The 24,506-nt window shown below is 40.3% G+C and overlaps 1 protein-coding gene across 3 annotated transcripts in view; it reads right to left on the reverse strand.

The window, feature by feature from the left end:
• Positions 1-1,032: 1,032 nt before the first annotated feature.
• The window catches only part of BAIAP2L1 (BAR/IMD domain containing adaptor protein 2 like 1), a 32,332-nt gene continuing 8,858 nt past the window's right edge, over positions 1,033-24,506 (reverse strand). The window contains exons 3-14 of one of the 3 annotated variants that reach the window (XM_059861491.1): positions 22,177-22,263; positions 10,074-10,135; positions 9,907-9,978; positions 9,438-9,575; positions 8,204-8,356; positions 7,580-7,747; positions 6,735-6,882; positions 5,476-5,683; positions 5,112-5,189; positions 4,620-4,785; positions 2,159-2,199; positions 1,033-1,631 (exon numbers count right to left, since the gene is read on the reverse strand). In XM_059861491.1, coding sequence (XP_059717474.1) covers positions 1,556-1,631; positions 2,159-2,199; positions 4,620-4,785; positions 5,112-5,189; positions 5,476-5,683; positions 6,735-6,882; positions 7,580-7,747; positions 8,204-8,356; positions 9,438-9,575; positions 9,907-9,978; positions 10,074-10,135; positions 22,177-22,263 — 1,397 coding nt within the window. In that variant the 3' untranslated portion in view covers positions 1,033-1,555. Of the gene's footprint in view, positions 1,632-2,158; positions 2,200-4,619; positions 4,786-5,111; positions 5,190-5,475; positions 5,684-6,734; positions 6,883-7,579; positions 7,748-8,203; positions 8,357-9,437; positions 9,576-9,906; positions 9,979-10,073; positions 10,136-22,176; positions 22,289-24,506 lie in introns of all 3 variants that reach the window. The other 2 variants (XM_059861489.1, XM_059861490.1) reach the window with 2 other exon arrangements.

Genomic DNA, 24,506 nt, shown 5'->3' on the forward strand with positions numbered 1-24,506 from the left:
GATCCTAGCTACAACGAAGGGTATTTGCCAGAATCCTTATGATGATGATGAATGATGTTTAGGGCATCACGTATTTGAGGGAAGTGTAAGTGCTGTGTGTGCTACCTCTATGGCAACAGCTCCTCTCCCCCACTGCAGGCACAAGTATTCACACAATCAGATCCCTGTTTTAATTAGTGAGGGTTTTGCTTCATGCAGGGGCTGGTGTTGGTTCACAGACAGCAGAACCTTCTGCCTGCAGCAGGAAGAACTTGGGGCACTGCCAGCCCTGAGCTGCCCTGAGTAAAGGCTTTTGCATCTTAGATTGTTGAATTCTGATTCTGAATTACTGAAAGCTCAGACAGGCTAGGGTGGGTTGCCTCTGCTGTGCTCTGGAAGATGGGCTGAGGTGTGGGGTGCCCTCTGAAAAGCTGGTGTTTCAGGTGGTGATGATGGTGGGTGTTTATGCAGGGTGCTCCGGCAAAGTGTCCTCGGCCTTGAACTTGAAAGGCAGGGTGAGAGGAGCCAGCACATGCTCATATACTATTTTTTGATATTAAGTATCTGAAAGGCATTTCACATGACTTGAATTCACTGTTTATAGTAGTAGAAGTAGGCACCACTAAACAAGTGAGCCAGGGGATGCTGCAGGAAACATGGGCATGTGTAAAATAGAATGATTTAGAGTAAGGATTAACCACGGGCACAGCTCTGCTCTGGCTGAAGTTAAAAGCTCAGTTTTACTTAGCTACTGCACTGTGGCAGCACTCAGGCCTTTGCTCAGCTCCTTAACCAAAAATTTTCAACTTTAAGCTCTTTTTCTTTTGGGTAGGCTATAGTAAAGGAGGAACTTCAAAGGCAGCTTTTTATATTGGCGTTTGAGAGAAAAACATGGCACTGCTTTATTATGACCTTTTATCAGACTAAAGTTGGACAACAGTTTTTAAAGACAAAATTATCATTGAAGAATATGTTGACAGTGTAACATTAGGCTTCAAATGAGTTTCTGTTGACTTGAAATTCGTGTGTGAACATTAAGCAAGGCATTACAAGTTGTCTATTCTTAAGGGGATAAATATTTATTTATAACCTAAGGTATCTTTCTTACACAAAATAACATATAATCATTTATACAGGCAATTCTCTATTCTGGAATAAGGCAGTTGTTACATTCTTCTGTTTGGAAAAAAAAAAAAATCACTTATCTTCTTTAGATGGCATATGCAGGCTTATATTCTAGAACTTACCATTGCAGCTTCCAAGTAATGAATGCCAAAGATTCTGAGCTATTACTTATTCTGATTCACTAGAGTATCCAAACTATTTCCAGTATTTTCACAATTCCTACTACAAAAAAGGCATACTGTAAAATCAAGCCCAAGTGCTCAAACACTAGCCCAAAGCAATTACCTCATTAGAAACTATAGGTTTAAAAAACATCAGAGCTCCATTCCAGTATGTGTCTATTGTACAGTAATTACATTTAAATAAATTTTTAGGACATGTTGAGATATTAATTGTCATTGCTGAAACTGGGTGTTGATAAGGAGGAAGCAGATGTGTCTGACCCGTGTGTTCATTGGATAATGGGTGCTGATCTGTCATTTGTTACTGTGGGTCTGAGCTTCACCGTTGCAAAGGGGTTTTCTCCACTGAAAAGAAATGCATCAGGTTACTTCAAGGCTTTCTGCAATCCAACCCCAAATTTATTCATCAGGTCTTTCACTGTCAAACAGTAAGTTATGGTTCTGAGACTCAGGGATTCTGTGCAACTCTCAGTTTAACTTGAATTTTTAAAACGAGGTTACATATGAAGAATCACTTTTCAGTGAGCCAAAAATATGGGAAGTTAATGCCCAGTTACATCTGGACTTTTTTAATAGCTCCCAGTCTTCAAAGATTTTTGCTTTTAACCATCAAAGTCAGTTAAAGAAGGGTTTTAAGACCTGCTCCCTTGTCAAGCTAGTGGAGAAACATGTTTTTCTGAGAAGGGCCTGTGTATTGTGCACTTGATGCCACCCTTGAGGAAAGTGCAACTAATTTTAGCCATATTGTTCTAGCAGTGACTGGGAAAGGTCACAGAGAAATTAATGATAAACATCCTTATTTCCTCTTATAATCAATAAAATTAAATAAGCCAGTATAAAAACACAGCAAAATTACTGTAAAACTATTTTACCTTAGGAAAGGTGGTTTTATAATGCCATTCATGTCAGGTTTCTGTAAAAACAAACAAACAAAATATTTGTATTGACATGAATTTGTAGAAATATGCTACAGATGATCTTGCTGTCCTGCAAAGGAAGAGAGACCCTGTAATCAATCTGTATGGCCAGTTTGGTTTTAGTACTTCAAATTTCAGTGCTGAACCAAAGCCTGTCGTGCTCTCCATTCCAGGCACGCTGTGTTTCAGGACCTCATTCTGCAGGTTCTGAACTCGTGCTTGGCTTGTGACTCCAATGAAATTGCTCAAGTACATCAGCTGTAAATAGACTTAGACCTTAGAATGAGGCCTAATTAACCCTTAAAAATAAGAAAAATGAACAAATGCCTGAATTAAATCTTAACTGAACACCAACCCTCCTCAAAGCTATGTCAACTACTAAAGTCTTTTTTTTTTTATAATTGATACTGTTGTGCATATTACTGTCTTGTGTAGCACAGCAGGAACAGTTTAAGACCCATTCCTCATCTCTCCTTCTTGAAATCCTGAGCTATTTTTTCTGTGTATTCTGAAACAAAAATAAGATGCCTTGAATCATTTCCTGCTTCTGCATAGGAGGCCCAGGGAGCAGACTGTTTTACATGTCTGTAAATCCTGCAGGATTGTCCAAGCCAGCCCAGTATAATGTTGGGCTTATTTCCAAAGCCTGTGGAGATGTGGGGCTTGGGGACTTGCACGGAAGCAGGAAAGACAAGGAAGTTCTGCAAGAATGAAAATAAATAGTGACTTTGGAACAAAACACTTGGTTGCAAGTGCAGGAGCTCTCCTCTAGAGTTGTCCTAAGATGGGGTCACAGCAGCTGCTGTGAGTTAGGAGGTGCCTCAACAAAAGTGGTCATTGTTCTATACTCCAGAAGTTCTAGTTTATTTTAGTCTTGCTTTCCCTGTAGAAATTTAGGTTATCAAAAAAGATGTATTTGTTTTCCACTCCTAGGAGCTATTAGTTTCCATTCTGGCTTCCAAAGAGATTGTACAGCTCTAATTAGAGCCCTGCCAACTGACTGATCTGCCATTCCTCTTGAGTTTCTGGTCCAACAGGAATGTTCGTCCACAAGCCTTAAGTTTATTCCTAAACCCCCTGACCTAATGCCACAAACCAAAACAGCCTAAGGTGACTGTTCCTGAGAATGGAGTGCCCCCAGCAGAACAGTGCAGGGATCCTGAGACCATTTCACACATTCCATAATTCTTTAAGCTCTTGAGTCAGTCACCTGGTCCTACAGAACTCTTCCTGCTGGACTGGCACCTCCCAAGGGCTTTGGACATAATCACACTCGAAGGCCATGTGGATCCTGCAGGCTTCAACAGCAAGACACAGGCTAAGGGAGCCACCATAAATTCTGACATGACACCATTACTAAGGCCCATGATTCTTCATTCAAAAATGAAAACCAAAACTATGTCGAAATACAGATGCTGGTCTTCAGAAAAATTTTAGACGTTCCCAGATATTTGTTTTGAAAGTAACTGAACCCTGAGATTTAGGTAATATATGATAATAATTTTATGCAGCAGAAAGGCTTCATTCCTCACAGAAAAAACTGTCCCAGAAACAACACTGCACAAACTACACACTTCCTACACCACAATGTTCATTACTGAGAAATAAACCCACTTACTTGAATGTGGATTCAACTATATATGCTAATGTTAAACTGTTCTGGCTCCCCCAAAAAGTGCAAATCTTTTCTGTAGGAATATTTAGATGGGGAAAAAGGGTATCCCAAAACATGACTCATAGTGAAATGGAGTAAGATCTCTAACTGAGAGGAACTTCACAAATCTCCAGCAACAACTTTCATGCTTTCTTTCACACTTTTTATATTTGTAAAGTGAGGTAACCTGTTCTTTTAAGAACTAGACACAAGTCTGTGATTTGATACAAAAGTGATTGTAAAAGCTACTTCAGTTTTTACTGTGGATCCACCAGATTACTTAGAAAGCAAAAACATCTGTCAGCAGGTCAACCCAAAATTTGTTTGGATGCTATATTGAGAGACAAAATATTTTAGTCATACCAAGAAATAACACCATTTTTTAGCTGGCAGCCAGTTGTATTATTCTTTGATTCCTGAAGTTTCCCATGGCACTGACTGATAGAACTTTGCATCTTACTTTGGTACAGTGTCTCATATTTTTGAGAATTTCTTTTCATGTTTAACAGGTTCCATGGCTGAGAAGTTTTGCTGTGCAGGGTAAGTCTCCTGCTACTGTCAGTGATATCCCTGATCAATTCTTCTCCCTTCCTGTTAGGATGGATGGACTGAAATGCCAAAACCCCTGATATTCCTGCAGACAGATGGGTCAAAGGGCTGAGGTCAAGCACAGGTAGGTGAGTGGGAGATCCCAGGGCCTCATTTCAGAGCCCATGCCAGCAGGGTGCAGTGTTTGGGTTCATTTGGGTTCCCTGCACTCACCGGGCCTGCCTGCTCCGCTCTGTCGGTCGGAGTTTTCACAGCAGCACCTTTGGCAGGCTCCATCCGTCTGTCTGTCTGTGCAGCCCCCAGGTAGTCTGGTGGTGGGAGGACAACTTCCCCCTTCTCCACAAGGTTCACAGAGCTAACACTTCGGATTGGTGCAGGGCTGCAAGACAGAACCCAACAAACACCATTCTCAGATGCCAGAATCCACCTCGCACTTCTCTGCAGCACCAGGAAAGCTCGGAAGTGCAGGAAGTGAATAATGGTGCAGTGTCCTGGAGCCAGGGGGAATCTGAGTTAAGGCTGTTCTAAAGCTACTCCTTGGGTCTGTGTCTAACCATTAAAACACATTATTAGCATAATTAAGGCATTGTACTACAGACTGTTAGAGGGTATTTACTGTACATGTTACTGAACTTTAAAAATAACATTTAAAATAAATGTTAGCGAAGATCTGGGCATTTCTGCAAGTGCCACCCAAAATGTTACCTTGGCACTGGGGCAAAGGCTTTTTCTTCTGCTGATTCATCCAGTGGTCTGGTGTATGATGATGGAAACCATCCTTTTCTGTAAAGGGAAAGGTGTTTTATATTATATAAAATTGGAAAGATCTTTCAAAATACAACAGTAGACTCAGCAAACAGATTTAACTTTTGAAGAAACCAATTTCTGATGATGCCCAATTAGTGTGCAAAACCAAATATGTGCAGAGATTTTTCCTTAGAGAGAGACCCCAAGTCCTAGTCAGTGACAGCTGGTAAAAAAGGTTGAAAACCATTTACTAATATCTGCTGACATAATCTGGTGAGACACACTTTTACTTCATGTTCAAGGTGGGTAATGATTATCTTACAGTCTGGTTGTGTCGTGCTCCCCATAAAGCCAGCCATCCTTTTCCTCAGCCACCAGCAGGGTGATGACATCCCCCTGGGCAAAGCTGAGCAATGTCTTGTTGTTTCCAGCAGTATGAGGGAAGATTGTCTTCACTTTTTGCCTTTTCATTATATTCAATCCCGTGGCAACAGAAGTTGACCGTGATAAACTGGCATCATCGGAATTCTCTGTCAAAAAAAGAAAAAAAAATTAGACACACAGAAATAAATGCAATTAGTAATCTTAGAGGAAAAAAATAAAGGATAACTCGAGTGAAAATGGAGACTTTGAACTTAGACACCTCTCACTGCCAAAGTTTCTTATCACCATGAAATTCTTAACTGCATATGCCTTTATATGCACATACCCAGCATAATAAAGTGGAACCAACAGGCAGAAAAAGTTCTGTGAGTTTTAACTGGCTACCTCTTTTGGCATGAAGACTACTAAACAATCACACCTGTAAAAGACCTTTGAAAATTTTCCTTTCTGAAAAATGGAACTGTGTATAAAATCCAACTGACACTTTCAAATGTGCCTGAGCACTCAGCTTCAGCATTGAGAAGACTTGCAGATACTCAGCACTTTCTGCACACCAGATGTTTATCAGAAAAAAATATAAAGGAGGGCTTAAAACTGTATGTTATTTGACTATTTTTAAGGAAGAAATGCTGGAATTTCTATTACACATTGAAGAGTTCTCTATTTCTTATCCTGTGGTCTAGGCCTAGTTGTTTCACATATCACAGAAAGTATAAAAATCAATATATTAGACACTCGGGAAGCAAATCTTATTAGGATTTTAAATTTCAGCAAAATAACTACAAGACTGTGTGCATCTGGTCCCATGTGCATTTCTCCCTTACTGCTACATGCCCTTAAAGTAAGCCAGGTGAGACTGTCAGTGTTTGTTTGTGCACTGAAACACTCAGATGTATCCTGTTCAAAATCATGGAATGCCTTCTGCTGATAACATTTCAAGCCATGACAGCAGTTAAGTTGGGTTAATCAGTGACACACAGAAAGTAATTAAAACAGAAATGACTTATCCTGACCTGCATTTAACACATCTCTCTCCCGTTAGGTAAATGATATAAATCCTTTGTAAGGGCCATTTCCTACTCCTTATACATCCTGAAATTCACATCATCATAGTAGCAGCAGAGCAGCCCTGAGGTAATTTTGAACAGGGCAGGCTGTCATTCACACTTACCCAGTTTGAAGGGAAGGGACACTCACCTGCTGAGTGATTCAGTTTTTCAGAAGGTGCTTTGGGAGCTGTTGCAGGATTGTTGAACATATCCACGAGTGGGCTCGTGTATGCCCTGCCTGTGGGGGCTGGGGGCACTTTGGATGCATTTTCTTGAGGATAAAAATCATTTCCAATCTGGAGCCACAAAAATAACAGTATCACAATACTGAGGAAACAGCAATAACTTTTTTGTAAGATTAAATTCTAGAGAGCAATGCTTAAATATTCCTAAAGGATACACATTTAAACATGACATAAAGCCCACATGTTCCTATGGAATTGCTGATTGAAGGTTTGTAAGAGGCTTGATCAACACTTGCTAGTGGGGAGACTACAAAAGCCTTTCTTCTGCAAATAGCATGATGATCTCCAGATTTTTCTTGTTTAGAAGTTTAATCTTTTAGAAATTTAACAACTAATGATCACACAGCATATGAACCAGCAGAAATGAGAATTTCACCTGTATTCCAATAAGCTAATAATCATGACAAGAAGGAGGAAAAAAATAGAAAATAACATTTTTCTTAAGTTTACATTGAACTACTGAGTATGTAATGCTATTAGTTAGAGACAAGAATGTAGGAAATGGAATGGCTGGAACAAAAATGCTTCAGGAGAAGTCCTGGGCACCCAGCTGAGAACTGAGCCTTGCTTGGACACGTGCTCCTCCCTTCTCTGCTCTGTATTTTCCCCACAGCAGAGCTTCAGCTCAATGATCTTGGTTCCATACCCAAGCCCAGCATATTCCAGCTGGGATACACCATGCTGAGGTCCAGCAGAACCTCTTGAAGCCTCTCCACCCCCACTGCAGAGCCCACGAGGAGCAGCATACCAGGGTGTTTCTCTTCACCATCGGCGAGGGCTGCGGCGTCCCCGAGACCGGCGTGGAGCCAGGGGTCCTGATTTCATCTATCATCATTCTGACTTTTTCAGGCACTTTGGTGGCATCACTACAGATTTCCTCCCACCCAGGCAGCTTGGATTTTAGGAAGTCTGCACACTGCATCCAAATTAAAACATACTTGTCAAAGATAGGCTTTGTCATAAAATCGCACAGATCTACTGGATAACTTTCATTATAGCAAAATGTTTACACCAGCAAAATGGAAGTATTTCCTAAGATTCTTCTAAGGAATACTTCTTTGAAACAAATAAGATGTTGTAAAAATATCTCTTTTGCAGGGTCAGATATTGGAAGTACCTGATCAGTCCATGAATTTTTTTCTTAATACATGATTTAAAAAAATTCACAGTAACCCTTGATTTTTGCTGCAATACATTTCATAGAATAATGTATTGTAAACATTTTCTGTGAACTGAGCACAACACTTGTCTGGCACTTCATTTCTTCTTAGCTGTTTCTGACAGTCTGGTCTACATGCTGCAGGAAACACTCAATACTCCTGTGTGCCTGGATTTCAGGAGTTTCATTTCTGTTTACGCTCACAGCACTGACCTGAACGTGGTAGAAGTGCATGTGCTGGGTAAAGCTGCAGTGCTTGTCAACCAGAAAACAGAACCTTCTTTTCTCTTCAAGGAGAGCTTCTCTGCAGCCTTCTGCAATAAATCTCTGAATATCACTTTGTCGAGAGCTCACGGTTTCCAAATACTGAGGGAAAAAAAGAATCACATAGAGCCTCTGAATTTTATTTGATGCTATATCCAACTGGTTAAGTAAACTCTAAAAGCCTTAGAAAAGCTTTTGGAAAGGCAGGGTGGGATAGGGTGGCTCTGCTTCTGAGTCCCTCTCTTTTCCTGCACAGATCAGACTTCCCTGATCCCCTCAGGTGAATGTATATTGTCCCTACAGGCAACTGACAGCCTATTTAGGGGTTGTGAGGGGGGTGTGTGTGGTGTGTGTTTAAATTAGACTAATGGCCTTTGTCTGCACCACCACAGCTCCATTTATTCACACAAAGCTGGGATGAATCTCTGCTTCATTTGGAGGGAGGGGGGTATGAGTTACTAAAAAGACTGAACTGTATTTATCTGAGATTATGAGGATTCATTAAATGCTAATCCTTGAACTCAGACCTAGAACATTCAAAAAACCCTCAGTTCTTATGAAAGCAGGTTAAAAGACAGGCAGTAAGAAATAGGAGCTACTGTTACCTACACTTACTGTACTGTGTTATACACAGAGATTTTTTGAAAATTAAAATAGATATGGAGAAAAAAAAATAAACTAGCAGGAAATAAACTAGCAGGAAGTACAAGTGTCATGCAAGTAAAAATATCAATGGCAAGTGTTTTCAGAGAGACACACGACAATGAGAATCTGATTTACTAATTTTAAAACAATTTCTCTTCAGTGTCCTGCCATTTCAGATTTCACCTCAAGATGGCAATGCTGGATTAAGGGCAGTAGGAAAGGCAGTAACACAAGTTGGCACTACCTCCTTAGGGAAATGACTCTATAGCAAATTACTACTGAATTTGCATAGTTTAGCTGGCTCCCAGTGTAGAGCTCTGTATACAGGGGGAGTTACAGATCAATTATTGGTCAAGGGATGAAATCTAGGAACCAGAAGTCTCTGAATTGGTACACTGGAGCAGTGAGAGCTCAGTTGCAGCTGCAGTACAAACTCCAGGAGTGCCTTTAGCACACACCAGCTCTGAGGAACCATTAACTTTTTCTGTTGACCAGGTCTCATACAGAGAAAGAAACAAATAAGAGACAATGCACTGACCTCCATTTCTTTGTGCTCATACTTCGTTACATTTCGTGCTCCTTGGCTTTTCCTTCTGATTTTTTTCAGCTCAGCCTGAGACTTCTCTAAAGAATCCAGTTTGCTTCTGTGTTCAGTTTGGTACCTTTTTAGAGTTGCCTGCAATCAAAGCATTTACATCATTTCATAATGCACTCAGCCCTGTATCTGGGTAAGGGACTGAAGAACATTACTGTGATCTCAGATATTGCTCACACACCCCAAATGACTTCAGCAACTGCTGTAGTTTATAAGGAGCTATGAAGTCATACAGGGGTTCCCTTTTTAACTTGAATTTTGCATGAAAATTTTGGCCATCTTTATATACATAAAGTGCATTTCTATTAAAGTTTGTATCAATTAATTAAATCTTGGGAAACAACATCTAAAAAAAATTCTTTGACTAGCAACAGACAAATAAAAAAGGAGTTTTAGAATTGAATGTACTTACAGTCATATATTTTACATCCAGGTCTGTTTTCTTCTCCAGTTCAGATATAATTTCTTTATGAAATTTTTTGAACTTTAAAAACAAATGAATTAAGGGTTATTAAAAATTGGCAAAAGTAGTTTATAATTTCACAAGCAAAATTAACTAGAAGAAATTATTTAACTTACACTCTCCTCTAGACTGTCATTAAGTTTCTTGTGTGTTCTTGAGATTTCTACCAGAACTTGGCCTGTTGATAAACATACAATTGTATTGGTTTCTTTCTTAGACTTCTGGAGTTAATTAACAAAGAGCAGTAATAAAATACATTTAACTAAATACTCATTAATGGTTATATTAAGAGGGGTAGGAAATTTCTTGCTGTTGCTCATCACAGCAGCTGAAATGAATAATTCACTCTGGCCACAGACAAACCAAGCAGTTCATAAGCGATAGAAGAATAACTAATCATGCATTGTTATGCAAAAGGGCCCTGGAGTGCCAGGAAATGCTCCCTTCTCTCCAGAGCAGCTCCTGTTGGTTTAGTTAACAGCCTCTTTTCCTGCCAAGTCAGAGAATTGCACACAAGTTGTTACTACCCAAATAGCTGCTATCCATTTCATAGTCTGAAAACTAAACTTCAATGTTTATTAAGTTACTGCACCTTCAGAGTCAACAAAGCAACCTTTCAGTTCCCTTACTGCCCACCTGCTAAAACAGACCTGCTCCACACAGGAATTCCCACCTGTGCTGCATTAACCATCAGCCAAGGCAGAGCAGATTGCTCAGCATCCTCACGCAGACCCCGAATATCCCGTTCTGCTCAGCTGCCTTCCAGCACAAACTCACACAGCCCAGTCAGGACTGTGAGCAGCTGGAAGCTGAACTGTTCCCTTTTGCTTCAGGAGGACACAGAGGAACCATCTCTCCATCTTTGGGTGTGGCTGTACGTGCAAAGCAGTGAGAGCCGCGGGCTGGTGCTGCCCTGCCTGCCGCCAGCCACATCACCCTGCCTGCTGCTCAGGCCACGTCAGCCCCACGCCCTTCCGTGCCCTGGCACACACACAGTGCCAGCCCTGTCTGGGAGGTGGCAGCACAGCTGAGGAGAGCAGCTGAAGGGCCCAGTTTGGCTGCACCCAGATCAGAGCAGGCACAGCTCCCAGCTCCTGACCAGGGGCCGCTGCCAGAACTGGAACTGCCGGGACCCTGATCAGATCCACAGACTGGGCTGCAGGTGGAAGCCTTGACTAGGGATGTGTTTTCCTGGCACTCCATTTGCATGGCAGGACTGGCAGGTTCAGTTTGACAGCTGGTTCCCTGGCACACCTCCTCCAGTGATCCTTGTATCCCTCAGTGACCCTTGCAGCTGTCCCACCTGGATTTGCCACAGGTACCTGCAGTTGTGCTGTCCTCGTGCGCAGGCAGGGCTGCAGAGTGACCACAGTTCTGTAATTCCTGCACATCACTGGCAGTCACTGCATGGGGCTGTGTGTCTCTCCTATTTGCCATCTTATGCAATTCTAGTTTCCTTTTTTTTGAGTTAAAATAGAAAGGATGCATTAAGTGCTCAACATGCTGCTGTATGAATTTTGTTTTCTGCCATCCATCTTTGAGAACCCCTGAGCAAAAACTTATCATCCCATAATGCTTCAGATTGTTCAGCTGTTCAGAAAAGCTCCCAGAAGATGCCAATAATTTAAATAATTAGCTCAATACATGAATGACAGAACTCTTCATGAGAACCTTCTCATCTTCTTTCTCATCTGCACAGACAACCAAGCCTGTCTCCCCAGAGAGCAGGCTGGTGACTTGGTAACCTTCTCAAGCAGAAGCATCCCCATGTCCATGGATGTGTTACCACCTTTCTCCCTTCTTATTTGTCATTCTCCAGTTACATCATCTCAAAATCTTTGCTTCTTTGACATGAGAACCACATCTCTTGTGAAGCAGCATGACAAGCAGATTTTCAACTAAATCTTATAAAATGTGGGTCTGCATTGTTGTTTATGGGGAAACATCAGGTGGTAGAGGAGGAAACACACGTGTCTCTCCTGGCTTTTCAGGAGTCCCTCTTCCTGCTCCAGTGCCCACCCCTACCTCTCTTTGCACAACAGACTGCAGGACACTTAAGAGGAAAGAATTGGAATGCAGTGAGAACAGACAGCCCCTTGACTAGCAAGAAAAGGAACTCACAGTCACAGAGACAGGGGAGTGCTTTTTATTTTTTAAAAATATATATAGTTTTTCTAAGTTTGGTACAGCCCACAGAGTGCTGTGGTTTTTTTGTTCATATTTAAAGTTGCTGGTGACTACAGCAATAGAAATGCTGTGAGAAGTGAGAGGTGCTATGGTAATTAGTTGCTCACATGCAATAGAAAAGTAAATACAATTAGTTACACAAACACTTGAAGTAACGGAGGTGAGCAGTGTTATTTTAAGGCTCCAGAAGGGAATGCACTTTGTTTCTGTTCACCAACTCAACTCAAAAGATACATTTTAGACTGTAATGGTCTTTTAAAGTTAGAAGAGTTTTGTGCATACTTATCTACAACTTGAAAAGGGAGATGTTGATAAAAAAAAGCAGAAAAAATTATCAAGAAATACAAACAAAATGACAAAGTTGGTTTGGTTTTACATCACAGACTAGAGAGCTGTTTGGGAAGCTGTTTTGTTGCATCTATATTTTCTACTGAGAAAGTAATACAGACTAGAATTTCATTAATGATGTTGGGTTTGTTACAAAAAACCCAAAACAACCATGAGTCCAAAAGGTGCAACAGTCATTTCTCCATACACAGCATCCCCTGAGCAAGACCAAATCCTTGAAAGGCTGTCTTGCCCAGGAGATGAAAGCCAAGGAAAGCAATTTCCCTCAGAAATACTCATTGTAAGGCCAGGACTTCTGCAGAAGTTACACTTCAACCTCACTGTTTGCACTGGCTGATTGTTCAGGTTATTTACCTTTTCACCTTGTGTTGACTGTTCTTGTGAAGTCTAAAAGAATTTGTTCAAGTTAGAAACAAAAATGGAACTCAATCAATAGAATTCTGTCATAGAAAGAAGTATCCACAGCTTCCTACAAAATCACTTAAACTTTGAAATACCAAATAGCTACATTAGAATCAATGAAAGTAATAATTACATCAGCTCACTTGAAATATAATTCAATTTTGTTTTATTTAGAGGAGGTTGCTCTTGAAAAAAATCAAGTCTCTTAATAGTGAGACTTTTTTAGATGTCTGGGAACAGGCAAAATTGCTTAATTATCACTCATTTACCTCCTGTTGTCCTGTTTTGTATTCAGGGCAGGTTGATTAACTTTGTGACTTGGAGATGAAGCCACATAATTATTTCTATTAAACAAGAGAATGAAAGGCTGAGTCAAAGCTGCACATGGAGACAGCACAGTCCAAGTGTGCTATTAGCTGCTATTGCTCTTTTCTCCAGGTCACTCTCTGCCCAGAAAAAAGGCATTTATGACATGGGAAAGTTAGAAACAAAGTCCTTTGAAAAGAGCAGCCCCCAGGAGGTAGTAAAATAGGAAATTTCAAAGGAATACAGTATAACAAATAAATATGATTGAACAAAACATCTGCCAAGCTTCAAACACGTTAAATTTATCATTCTGTGATAGGAAGGATTTAACTGGGCAAGAGATGCTTCAATGAAACCAAAAGGTTTAATGGAATTTCACATATGAAGGAAGAAAATCATACAGAAGGATAAAATAATGCAAAACTTGCCCAGCTCTAACTGCACTTTTCTCCTGGTACAATTTGTCCAGAATGCTTTAACACACTCCCCCATCTGTAGAATTAATAGGAATATGCACATAAATCAATAGGACTAGGTCAAGTCTGCCTTTCCTCACTGCATGAGTGAACATGGAATAGGAATTCAGGAGTGAATCTCCCTGTAATTCATTTTACAAAATGACATTGACACATGACCATTCAGTGCCATTTTGTGAAGGTGACTGCAGAAGGTGAAGGGGAGGAGCAAAAAAAAAAAAAAAAAAAAAAGAATAATCAAGAAAAGGGAAAGAGATTTTAAAGTATAGTAAAGTATTGTAAGTCTACTCTACATGCTAGCTATAATACCCTGAGGCAGCTAGAACCATACATAAATAAAGTCTGTAAATAAAATAAAAATAGAAGTAAGGAGAACTTCACATTCTAAATGGCATTGTGAGATTCATTTTAAAATATGCAGAGTTCTCATTAAGGCTCTGAACAACACAAATGTTTCTGTGATACAACAAGCAAATAAGTTAGTTAATTTAAAACAGATTAAGGGTTAAGGGAAATAAGTAATTACTTCCCAGTCTCATTGATACAGAAGAGATAAACAGGTCCTGCAAGATGCCCAAGTCTAAGTAGTCTGAGTATCTTGCCTCCACATCCAGACAACAGCAGTAAGCAACAAATAAATAGGATTGTGCAGGACACTGTTGCTAATTTTGTGAACTGGGCACTGGTGGTGTTTGAACTGATGAACTCCCAGTGCTCCTCTTGCTCCTTCCCACAGGACTTCACTGTTGTGCTCCTGAAAAATGTATTCCAGCCCATGCTGACTTCTTAAGTGTCTTTGACCACAATCAAATTTTCATCTGATTCAAGTGAAAATAACCCAAACAACCCAACCCAAAACAGCCTAAAGCTTCAGCCTCTGTTTTTATCCAGTCAAATTAATTCTTTCCAGTAATATCACAGCCAACACACTTGGCCAGGAGTCCACAGCACAGAGAACTTTCTAGGCACAAGATGCATCTGTAGGACCAAAGGGGACTTTTAGCATTTTACTTTTACAGCAAATGCTGTACACTAAGTTCTGTCCTTCCCAAATATTAGCTTTATTTTGCAATGCACACGTTTGCCTGTACATATATAACCTCCCCATACAAGTGCCTGTCTGTTTCTCACTGACACATACTTGGCAATGCTCTCTTGAGCACTTCCCTGTCATTACACATTGCTCTCAGCATGGCAAAGAGAATCAAAGAATCCTCTTATTCAAAGATCCTTTTCCTATTTCATAATTAGGCAAACAATGAAGGGACAGAGCACAGTTCACTTCTATTCTAGTGACCTAGCACCTCTTATGATATCATTTCCTTTTGTAGCCCAGGATCAGAACTATATATAGTCACCCTTTTCTTGTCCTAAAACTTCATTGATGATCATGTGAAATAGTTTAGGACCACATAACAAAGGACTTTCCCAGTACAGAAGACAGAATTTTAATTACTTGAATTAAAATTATTATTTTTCTTTAAAACTTTGGGATATTTAAATATTAAAAGAGACAGAATACAGCTCAGCTCTTTATACCTTAGAAAGTCAATGCCTGTTTATAAGCCATATTATTCAGTTAAACCTGAGGATCAAGTTGCTTTTTAAATATACTTTACCAAGACTAAAATTAATGCCAAATTCTTTCAGCTGGACACAGGTGACTTTAGAAAGAACTTCACAGTTCACACCATGCTATAAAGTGGGCAGTGAACTGCTTATCCTTGATTTATTCCCACATAAGGCTACTTATGAACACTTATGAGATTAACGAGACCATTTTGATTTCCAGTTACCCAGAGTTTGTTCTCAGGGTGATGCTCCTATTTTCCTGTTTTAAATGGAACAAAACCAGCTCACATTGTATTCTAAAGAGGAATGTGACTTTACTGCAGATTCAGCAAAGTTCAGTCTGTAGTCTAGTTCCCCCATTTCTCACAAGATGTTTTGATCTCTTAGTCAAAAAAAAAATCAGAGATTAGAATTTTTTTAAACATACTATATCATTGAACAGATGATAATCAACATGAAATATTCAGCTTGTCTCAGATGATTGGTAAGCACAGAAAGGAAATTTTAATGTTAAAAAAAGGAAAGGAAAAATATATGAAATGTAAATAATGCATGAAAAATTACAAACTTGTTCTTCCACCTGTAACTCCATTACTAATACATATGAAGTCTGCTGCAGGCATTTTTGTTATAATTTTTTTTTTACCCAAACCCACAATACATTAAGGTTTGTATGATCAGAGGCTCATGTTTCATAGGGCCTTGGAGGCCCTGTGTACCTCAGCTTTTCATACCTGAGCTGCAGTGGTGTGCAGGGAATGGTAATCTTCACACAAGGCAGGTGAAAAGAAAATAAGTTACAATAGAGCCACAAGCCTGAACTTGCCTGGATGAAACCCTGCTGGTTTGAGGCAGATTAGTTAAGGAAGATCATACAGGAGAGATAATCCCTGTTTTACAGCAGGGATGGAACAAACAAATCATGCTAACCAGCAAAAACTGAAGTTTTTATGGGTTTCCAGTACCAGGGAGGGTAAATATTTAAGTCATCATTATAAATGTTATATGAAATGCAATAAACCACAAGGAATCACTGCAACTTTCATTAGAGCATTTTGGAACTGCCACTGAGTTTCACAGTCTTAGCAGTGACCAAAAAAACCCCAAACCAAAAAATCCTATATCTAAATTGAGTCTCAAGTTTTGATAAAATTCTCTTACTCAGAAGTCCAAGACAATTGGTGTAGGTTCCCTGCCCTGCCCCATGGGACTGTTAGCGACATCTACAATGGATATTGGATTATATTTTTTGTTGAGAAATAATTCAGTAGGAAGAGCTGACTGTACAGACTAAATATATCCTTTCACTAAAGGATTTACAAGCTAGCTACAAATATGACGTTATTTTCCTCACAAAGTAGTGGTTTACTTTCCATTTTCCCTCTCACTGAGAGCACAAGAAGTACATTTTCTTGACACAGGCTTATTTCACCTGGAGCTGGTGGTGAGGAAAGGCTGGGATTGCTCAGCATCCTGAGCTTAGAGATGTGAGAGAGAACATCCTCCTGCCCCAAAGGAGCCCCTGGTGATGGAGCTGGGTTTGGGGGGTTCAGGCTGGGGGAGCACACACCTGGAGTCACTCTGGGCTAGCCACACCTGGCCACACCCCAGGAAACATGGCATGGACACACAGGTGAGGTCCAGGGCCCCCTGCCCAGGGCTCCACTGCAGGATGGGAGAAGTGAGTGAGGCTCAGGTGAAATGCAAGTGTTCCAGCACAGTCAGAAATGCTGTAGGGAGTCCCTTCACTGTTTCCTCAGGCCTTTGAGGCACAGCACAAAGATACCAAGTCCCACTCATTGCAGGGGTTTTGAATGTGCATTTTTCCCTGGAGGATGTGTGCTCACGAGCATCATTAGGGGTTTCTGAGCTGAAGCCCAGAGTCAGGGCACACAGGCAGGTGCTCTTCCAGCTGCAGCTGCCCAGACAGCAGTTCTGGTGCCAGCACCACCACACTGCACCACACAACCACCCTGACAGGTGAGGGCTGCAGAGTGTTACACCCCAGCTTATCTCTGACTAAAACCAGGAGACTCAGCTTTGGTCTGTAGGGTGCAGTAAGACTGGGGCAGGTGGGCAATAAAATGTTAAAATTGACTGAAAAATTTAACCTATTATCTAATTTAACATGAAAAAATAGCTGGAAAAATGTCACTGAAATCCTATTAATATCTGTCTTTCTTTTCTCTTCTGCTACTGCAATCTTTGCCAAAGGCCTTGTGTATTTTCATACTCTGCTTCCTCCCATCAGCCATTTCTAGAACCTGAAAATGTGTAACTTATCTGGAAGTCTTCATTACAAAATTTACAACAATATAATTGTATACAGAACAAACTTTTTTTGGGTAGTTCTGTAAGAATAAACTGCAGTATCTGTTTCTAGACACATTCTTTATGTTCAGTAACAAACCCACCTCTCATTCACTGTGCTTCCTGAATGCATCATTTCTGGTTTATTTTCCAGCAGGGAAATATTACAGAGCTTACACCCAAGACTGGCTCATCTCCTTCCACCTTTCTTTTAGCAGTCTGGAGGTTTGTATAGCACAAGCCTGGAATGTTACTGTACAACTGGAAGATACAAACCCCAATTCCTGTAAAACCCCACAAATACTTTGTATTTCCCTTTCAAGACAGCTCTCTGTGTAGTTTCCTTTTATAGCACAGGAATGGAGTGGCTTCTTCAGATGAAATTCCATTATAAATATAGCAGAATACTCCTTTATTAATGCTCCATAGGAAAAGCTGGCCTGATTCTAATTACTGAAACTGCAGACTCAAAGCTGGTTTCCCAGAAGTTTCCACCAGATGAGGTGCTAAAGGTTCTGCAGTTGCTGGCACACTTCACTCTCCTTTCTGCCCAACACAATCCATTCCAGAGGCAGCACACTGGGATGCAGGGATGGCATGGATGCAGAGGTGGGCAGGATGTCAGATCTCTCCTCTCCAGCTGAAATGAGCCGGAGAAGGGAAGAGTGCCCGGTCTCATCTTTCTAAGTGAAATAGGATTCCAGCTGACAGGGCCAATGTATATGTGTTAAGGTAAGCCAGCAACTCTCCTCCCTCCCCTCTTTGTATTAATGGAAGCTGAGCTAGCTACATTCATCCTGAACCATGGAATTTTCTCTTTTTCTGCCTGATTTTCTCACTAGAGAGTGTGACACAAGTTGACAATTGTGGACAAAGCTGTGGAGACCTTTAAACTTGACAGGCAAAAGTCTTTTATGAACGTGTTCAAATCCTATCTTTTAACCTGAAGAACAGTCTGTTCTTTTGTGCTTGAGAGGCACATCAAGTTCAGGGCTCACCCTCTGCCAGGAAAGAATTCCACTTCCTCTGTGCACCATGAGAAGTTTTGGGGTTTTCTCCACTCCTCTCTGTCTTGTGACTGCTACAACAAAGAGCAATCTTTGACTTCAATATTTCCTTTTCTAGATCATTTGTAGTGGTTTTTAACCAAAAGAATTCTTCTGAAAGGAACCCAAATTTTCCCAAATTCTTACATTTTAGACTGCATAAGCTCTTGCATTCCTGTTTCCAATTAAGTTTTAACACAATGCAACTATAAAAAACAAGCCTGTAAACCAGAGTAATCTTTAAATAAATGATCAGTCTTGGTTAGATTAGGAGAGACTTTTGTCTCCTCTGATTGTTCTATTAACATACTGATCTTCAGCAATTTAGTTCCATTGATCAAAACCATGCAATGTAGTATTTTTCTTACTTCTTCTATTTGGACAAGCAATTAATAGTTTACACTCCTTAATTCTTGAGCAATGAGCTCTGGGTACAGATCCATAATGTAACTGTGGGTGACTGCTGTAGATACCGTTGCTACACAACAAACTGAGTGGGACTTTACACCCACACTATAAAATGAGATGTAGCTACAATAACTGGCAGGTGCTGCAGAAGATAGTTGGGAAGATAGGAGAAGCAGAATTCCATAGGCAAGCAGGAAATAACTTCCCAATTCCTTGTGCAAGTGAAGCCTAGAGAGACAGCCCGTGTTACCAGAGGAGATTTTATTTACATTATAAGCACTAAAAATTGACATGACAAAGCCTGACAAGCCTTTGTGTTTTGGGCAAGACAAAAACAATCAGCAACACGTCAAAGTTACTGTTTTACCACCGTGGTGAAGTGTCTGTGTGAAACTGGTTTATTTATCTTATTGCATTATTGAAACACAGTATTTTGTGCTGGTGGGGTGTGCTGACATTTGAATAGTATGAAATCTTAACATTTTTAAACATGCAATTTCTTGTTTTCTATCTTTTGTTCCTAGAAGGATTTCCAAAAGGTGCCTAGGAAAAGAGGTATGCAAATTCCATATTGCAGAATAGCTTGAAGCACATAAATTCAGATTCTGTTCTTTTAATGCTCATAGCCAAGTCTGAGGGACTACAAGCTCAGAAATTTAGGGAAATATAAAATTAGAAAGAATGTTGACTCAATCAACTCATCCCTTATTCATAAGGATTGTGTTATGACTGTAGCACATTCTTCCACTTCCTCAATTTGCTTAAATTATTCTGTATTAAAATAATTAATGCAGAGAGCTTCAACTAGACTTGAAAGACAGAGATACTTAGTACAAAAGCTCTGAATCAGCTGGAATATCCAGATTTCCTTTTCATTCTCATTTCCCTCTTCTGCTCCAATCTCATTCAACAGAAGAAAGGATTTCTTCTTGAAAGGCATTTTTACTTGATTTTTTTTCCCCATGACTTCTCCAGCCTCTCTGCTTTCCACCCTCTGCTTCAAAAAATTCCCCTTATTTCTATTCTGTTTCTGTTAGTCCCCTGCTGTGGGGCTGGTGTCCCTTTTACTGTCTCATGTCAGAAGCCCATGTTCTGTGTTTCCTTGTGGGGAGGAAGGATTGGCTGTGGTTTGATACCAATCTTTACATCACATTGGCAGTGAATACACTCTAGGTCACCCAGCAGGTTTGGGTTTGAACTGTGAAACCACCTCTAATTTGGCAGAGATAACAGAAGTGTTATGCATGACAGAGCTGCTAGTGGTCAACCACTTGTCTTTGGCAAGTCTGAAGGAATTCCTGGATGAGATTTGCACAGGGGGCTGCAGCAGCTCCCCTGGAGTTAGAATGGGCAAAGTTTGGTCTGTCCTTACACACCCCATACTGCTCAGCATGCTCTGCAATGCTACTAAAACATCAAAGTGTACAGTAAATACTTTTCTTTTCAAGCAGATACTTTTAGAGACACCTGGGTGCATCATATTGCTTTGGTAAATAATCTAATATTGTAGCCCAGCTTCAGAACTTGTAAGACTTTTTCTTGAAAATGCAAATGATCTGTCACAGACTCCTAACCACATTATCCTGCCTTTTCCAGCATCCATTGACTTTCCTTATCTCTAATTAAGTATTCCATCAGAGAGTGTGTTGGAAGAAATCCAGGGTTGCTGTTTGCCTTAAGGAGAATAGATTTTTCTGCAGTAACAGTAAAAGCAGAAGGTGAACAGAAAGCAGGGAAGAAGGCCCTGTTTTCTCAGTATGGTCTATCTTGAAAATCTAAATGAATTATGGAATTCATAGTTAAACAAAAATACGTTTTCAATCATAATTCTGTGTTGTCCCAACTAATAGGGAAAACCTGCTATTTTCAGAAGTCAGCAGAAGATTACCCAATAATATTTCCAAATAAGCAGACAATGTCCCACAGCAACAAGTCATAGATCAGTTGCTTCCATGCACTGACCAACTGCTTGATTGCAAAAACTGCAATTGTGCCTTTTCTGCTACTTCATAAGAGTCTGCACAGCCATTTCTTTTCACTGTTCTATAGTTTGACAGCAGCAGCTCTGCTTTCTGTAAGCAGCCTGCAAAGCAAACAGAGGAGCTGCTGTCGGGACTGTTTGCTCTGCCCTGTTTGCTGTTCCACCACTCCCGGCCTCAGCGCTCACCCGCAAGGGCTGTCACAGCAAACCCTGAAAATGCAGCAGCCACACAGAAACCAGTGCCCACCTTCCAACAGGGGCTTCCCCCTCAATTCTACTTCTCCAGAGCTATGAAAAAAATTGCTAAACCCATCCATGGTAATCAGCTGAATTAACAAACTATGGTGAGTTACAGGAGGAGATGCAAGACACATCACTGGAAGGGTCCTACATTGCCCAAAATCAAAAGTTCACAGGCAAGACACATCATCAAGTTATTTTTGTCAAACAGCAAATGAAGGCATTAAACAAACGTTTATTCTTTGCAGTATAGGTCCCAGTTCTTTGCTTTGCAGGGACATGAGAATCTTTTGTCAGAAATGTCACAAATTGTCAAGGTCAAGTGCTGCTGCTGATCTTTCAAATATTCAGAAATTATTTTCAGAGAGTACAGAACTTGAAGTGGATTTATAGTAATGTAAAATTAATCTGTCTTTGAGTCTACAGTTTCTCTTTCAAAAGCTCAAGTAGAAAATAAATATAAATGCACCTGAGAACTTTTAGTGATACACTTGATCAAAAGTAGTGAAGTAAAACTGAACCCTTCACAATGACACTCAACCAGAAAATTGTTTTAGTTCAGAACTGCTGTTGTACATGAAGACTTCTCATACTAATATTCTGTTGCAGAGGTATGTCAACATTCCCCTCTGTGTTAAAAATCAAGATACATGTTTTTTGGTGCTTACTTTAGAATTATGTGAGCTTAAAAATACATGCTTTTGGATGCATATGAAGATATGTTCACTGAAGGAGGGAAAAAAGAGCTAAATTTGTCAAAACATTGTGTCTTGAGAAATAATATGCCTTAAAGGCATCTAATCCCTTCCACCCGTGTTATATAAAAGTACAACATACTTTAACTGATCCTTATCTGCTTCACATTTGTTCTGTGAGCTGCCAGCAGGAAAGCAAAAATAAAGGTTATACTTTGGAGTAATTGAAAAAATGAGTTTTCACTTACCTAATTCTTTAGAAACTGGAGAATCTGCTGATATGTCCCCAATCTTTGCAAGGCTATCATAATATGCTCTTCCAGCCACTACCATAACTGGGGGTGAGTGAAAAAAACACAACTGTTAAAAAAAAATCAAAATATCTTCAATTTTTATTAATGTATGATCCTATGAAAACTTGTCATCCAGAGCACAAGGTACATGGCAACAAGGAACTCCTTCTGTCAGAGAAAGTTACCAAAGTCCCTGTGCTCCCTGCTGATCTGTGAAACCAGGAACAAAGACAGAACTCCAGAACACATTAATGAGATTTCAGCCTGTTATTTAGCTCCCCTGCATACCCAGAGGCAACCAGCATCTAGTGGGAATGCTTAGCCATAAGCCATTGGTCAAGACACAGCAAAGCTCCTTGGTACAGAGAAAACTGTTGGAAAAAGCCAAATTGCAATCCCAAACTTCCTAGAAGTGCTGAGGGCTCCTGTGGTGACCAGCCAGAGCAGGGCAATGGCAGCTGGCCATGACACCAGGGACCTGCAGCTGTCCCAGGAGCCCCTGAGAAACAAATCATCCTTTCCCTGTAAAGCTGGCTGTTACAGGAACCAATGATATATACCACGAGGTTTCAGTGATTCCCAGTTAATAATTTCCTGGTCAGGGCTGATTTAAATAGCAAAGCCAGTTTCACTGGAATGAGCACAGAAACGTGGGCATTGGAGCTGCAGGGAGGCCAGTGGGAGAAATATCTTACACAGGGAACAGATCCACAGAGGCTGCTGTGTCTCCTCAGTGCCTAGAACTGATCTGCACACCACAAAGAAAAGAAATGACAAGGACAAACTGGCAAGCTTTAATGTGAAAAAGAACTTGTTGAAGTTATTTGTCACAATTTTTTTGTAGTAGCACATTCTTGACCTAAAGTGAAAGTCAAGCAGAGCCTCGCTGTTGACTCTAAAGTTGCTTTTTTTCCTGAGAGGAATATAATTGCCAATTACAGGTCTGTATTTTATAGTTTTTACTAGCAAGGTGACATCTTTGGTTGCATAACAGTATATTCACCGAGAAGCCTGAAAATCTTCCAAATCAAACAAAGATTCTCTTTGAGGCTGTTGCATTAGAAAGGGTGATTTCTGTCTAAGCTGTCTCACAGGTGCTCTGTATTCAAACCTTCTGAGCAGAAGAATTATCCTGGTGCTACTGGTGGAGCAGTGTGCCACCTGCACAAGAGGATCTGATGCCAGTCCAACTCTTCCTATCTGTGTTTTCTCAAGACAGCCCCAAGTCACTCTTTTCTCCTAATACAAGCACTTAAAAAGGAAGGAAATGTGTGATTTTCCCTGTGCTAACCAAGGTAAATCAAGAACCTTGCTTGTATAGTCCCTTCACCAGTACTATGGAATATTTCTACAGAAAGGGAAGGTTTTTTGACCTTTTGTCCTCAAAGTGTGGAAAAATACATTATAAACATATCTGGACTTCTTGTAAGTTTTATGGTCTTTGTCAGCATACTCCAACTTTTTTGGAAAGCTGCAAAGTGTTTGATTAGCAACAGAGTATTGTTACAGATCTATTTACACCACTCAGAGCTGATGGTGAAAAGATTACCAATTTATGAGAGTCCAAAGATGACTTTGCAACAGTTGTTGCAACACTGTAAATAATCATTTCAAATTAAGCATTCTGCTAGATATGCCTTATCAGCTAGGCTTGAAGGCAGATGTAACAAAAGCCAAAATGTAACATATCAACAGCAAAGTGTGTGAAAAGCAGAACCCTCAGAAAGCAGTATAGAAATATTTCAAATGAAAATGAAACACTTGTTATTCCTCCTGGTACTACCTGTAATTCCTAAGGTCAGGTACTAGGTAACCACATGTTAATCCATCACGTCAAGCACTGCCACAATTAAGTCAACATTTCCCTGTTTTCATCTCCAGCAGGCTTTGGTTTTATCTTTTTCTCAAGCCAGGTCTAAAATTTGCATGGAGAGAGATTTCAATGTCTGTTTGGCTAAGCACTCCTTCTGCAGGATCCCATTTCTCAGAGGACTGATGTGCCACAGGCTCGAGTGAGGCAAAATTAGAGAGATTTTACATGGTTTTAATATGGTATCAAGCAGTTTGACAGGTCTGCATGGGGAAATGGAGCAGGCTCTGACAGGTCCCACAGTGCAGGCTCTGGGAGTCTGGAGCCCAGTCCTGGAAAGCCCTACTTAGATTGTTTCTGTGAAGTCAATAATGGAAGCAGACAATTATATTCTAAAATGTTTGAGAGACTGGTCCTTAGATTCAAATTAAAATTCATTCTGATTTTGACTCAATGAAAAAGACAGCATCAGGAT

Source organism: Haemorhous mexicanus, chromosome 17 (genome assembly GCF_027477595.1).
Source record: "Haemorhous mexicanus isolate bHaeMex1 chromosome 17, bHaeMex1.pri, whole genome shotgun sequence".
Classification (NCBI taxonomy): domain Eukaryota; kingdom Metazoa; phylum Chordata; class Aves; order Passeriformes; family Fringillidae; genus Haemorhous; species Haemorhous mexicanus.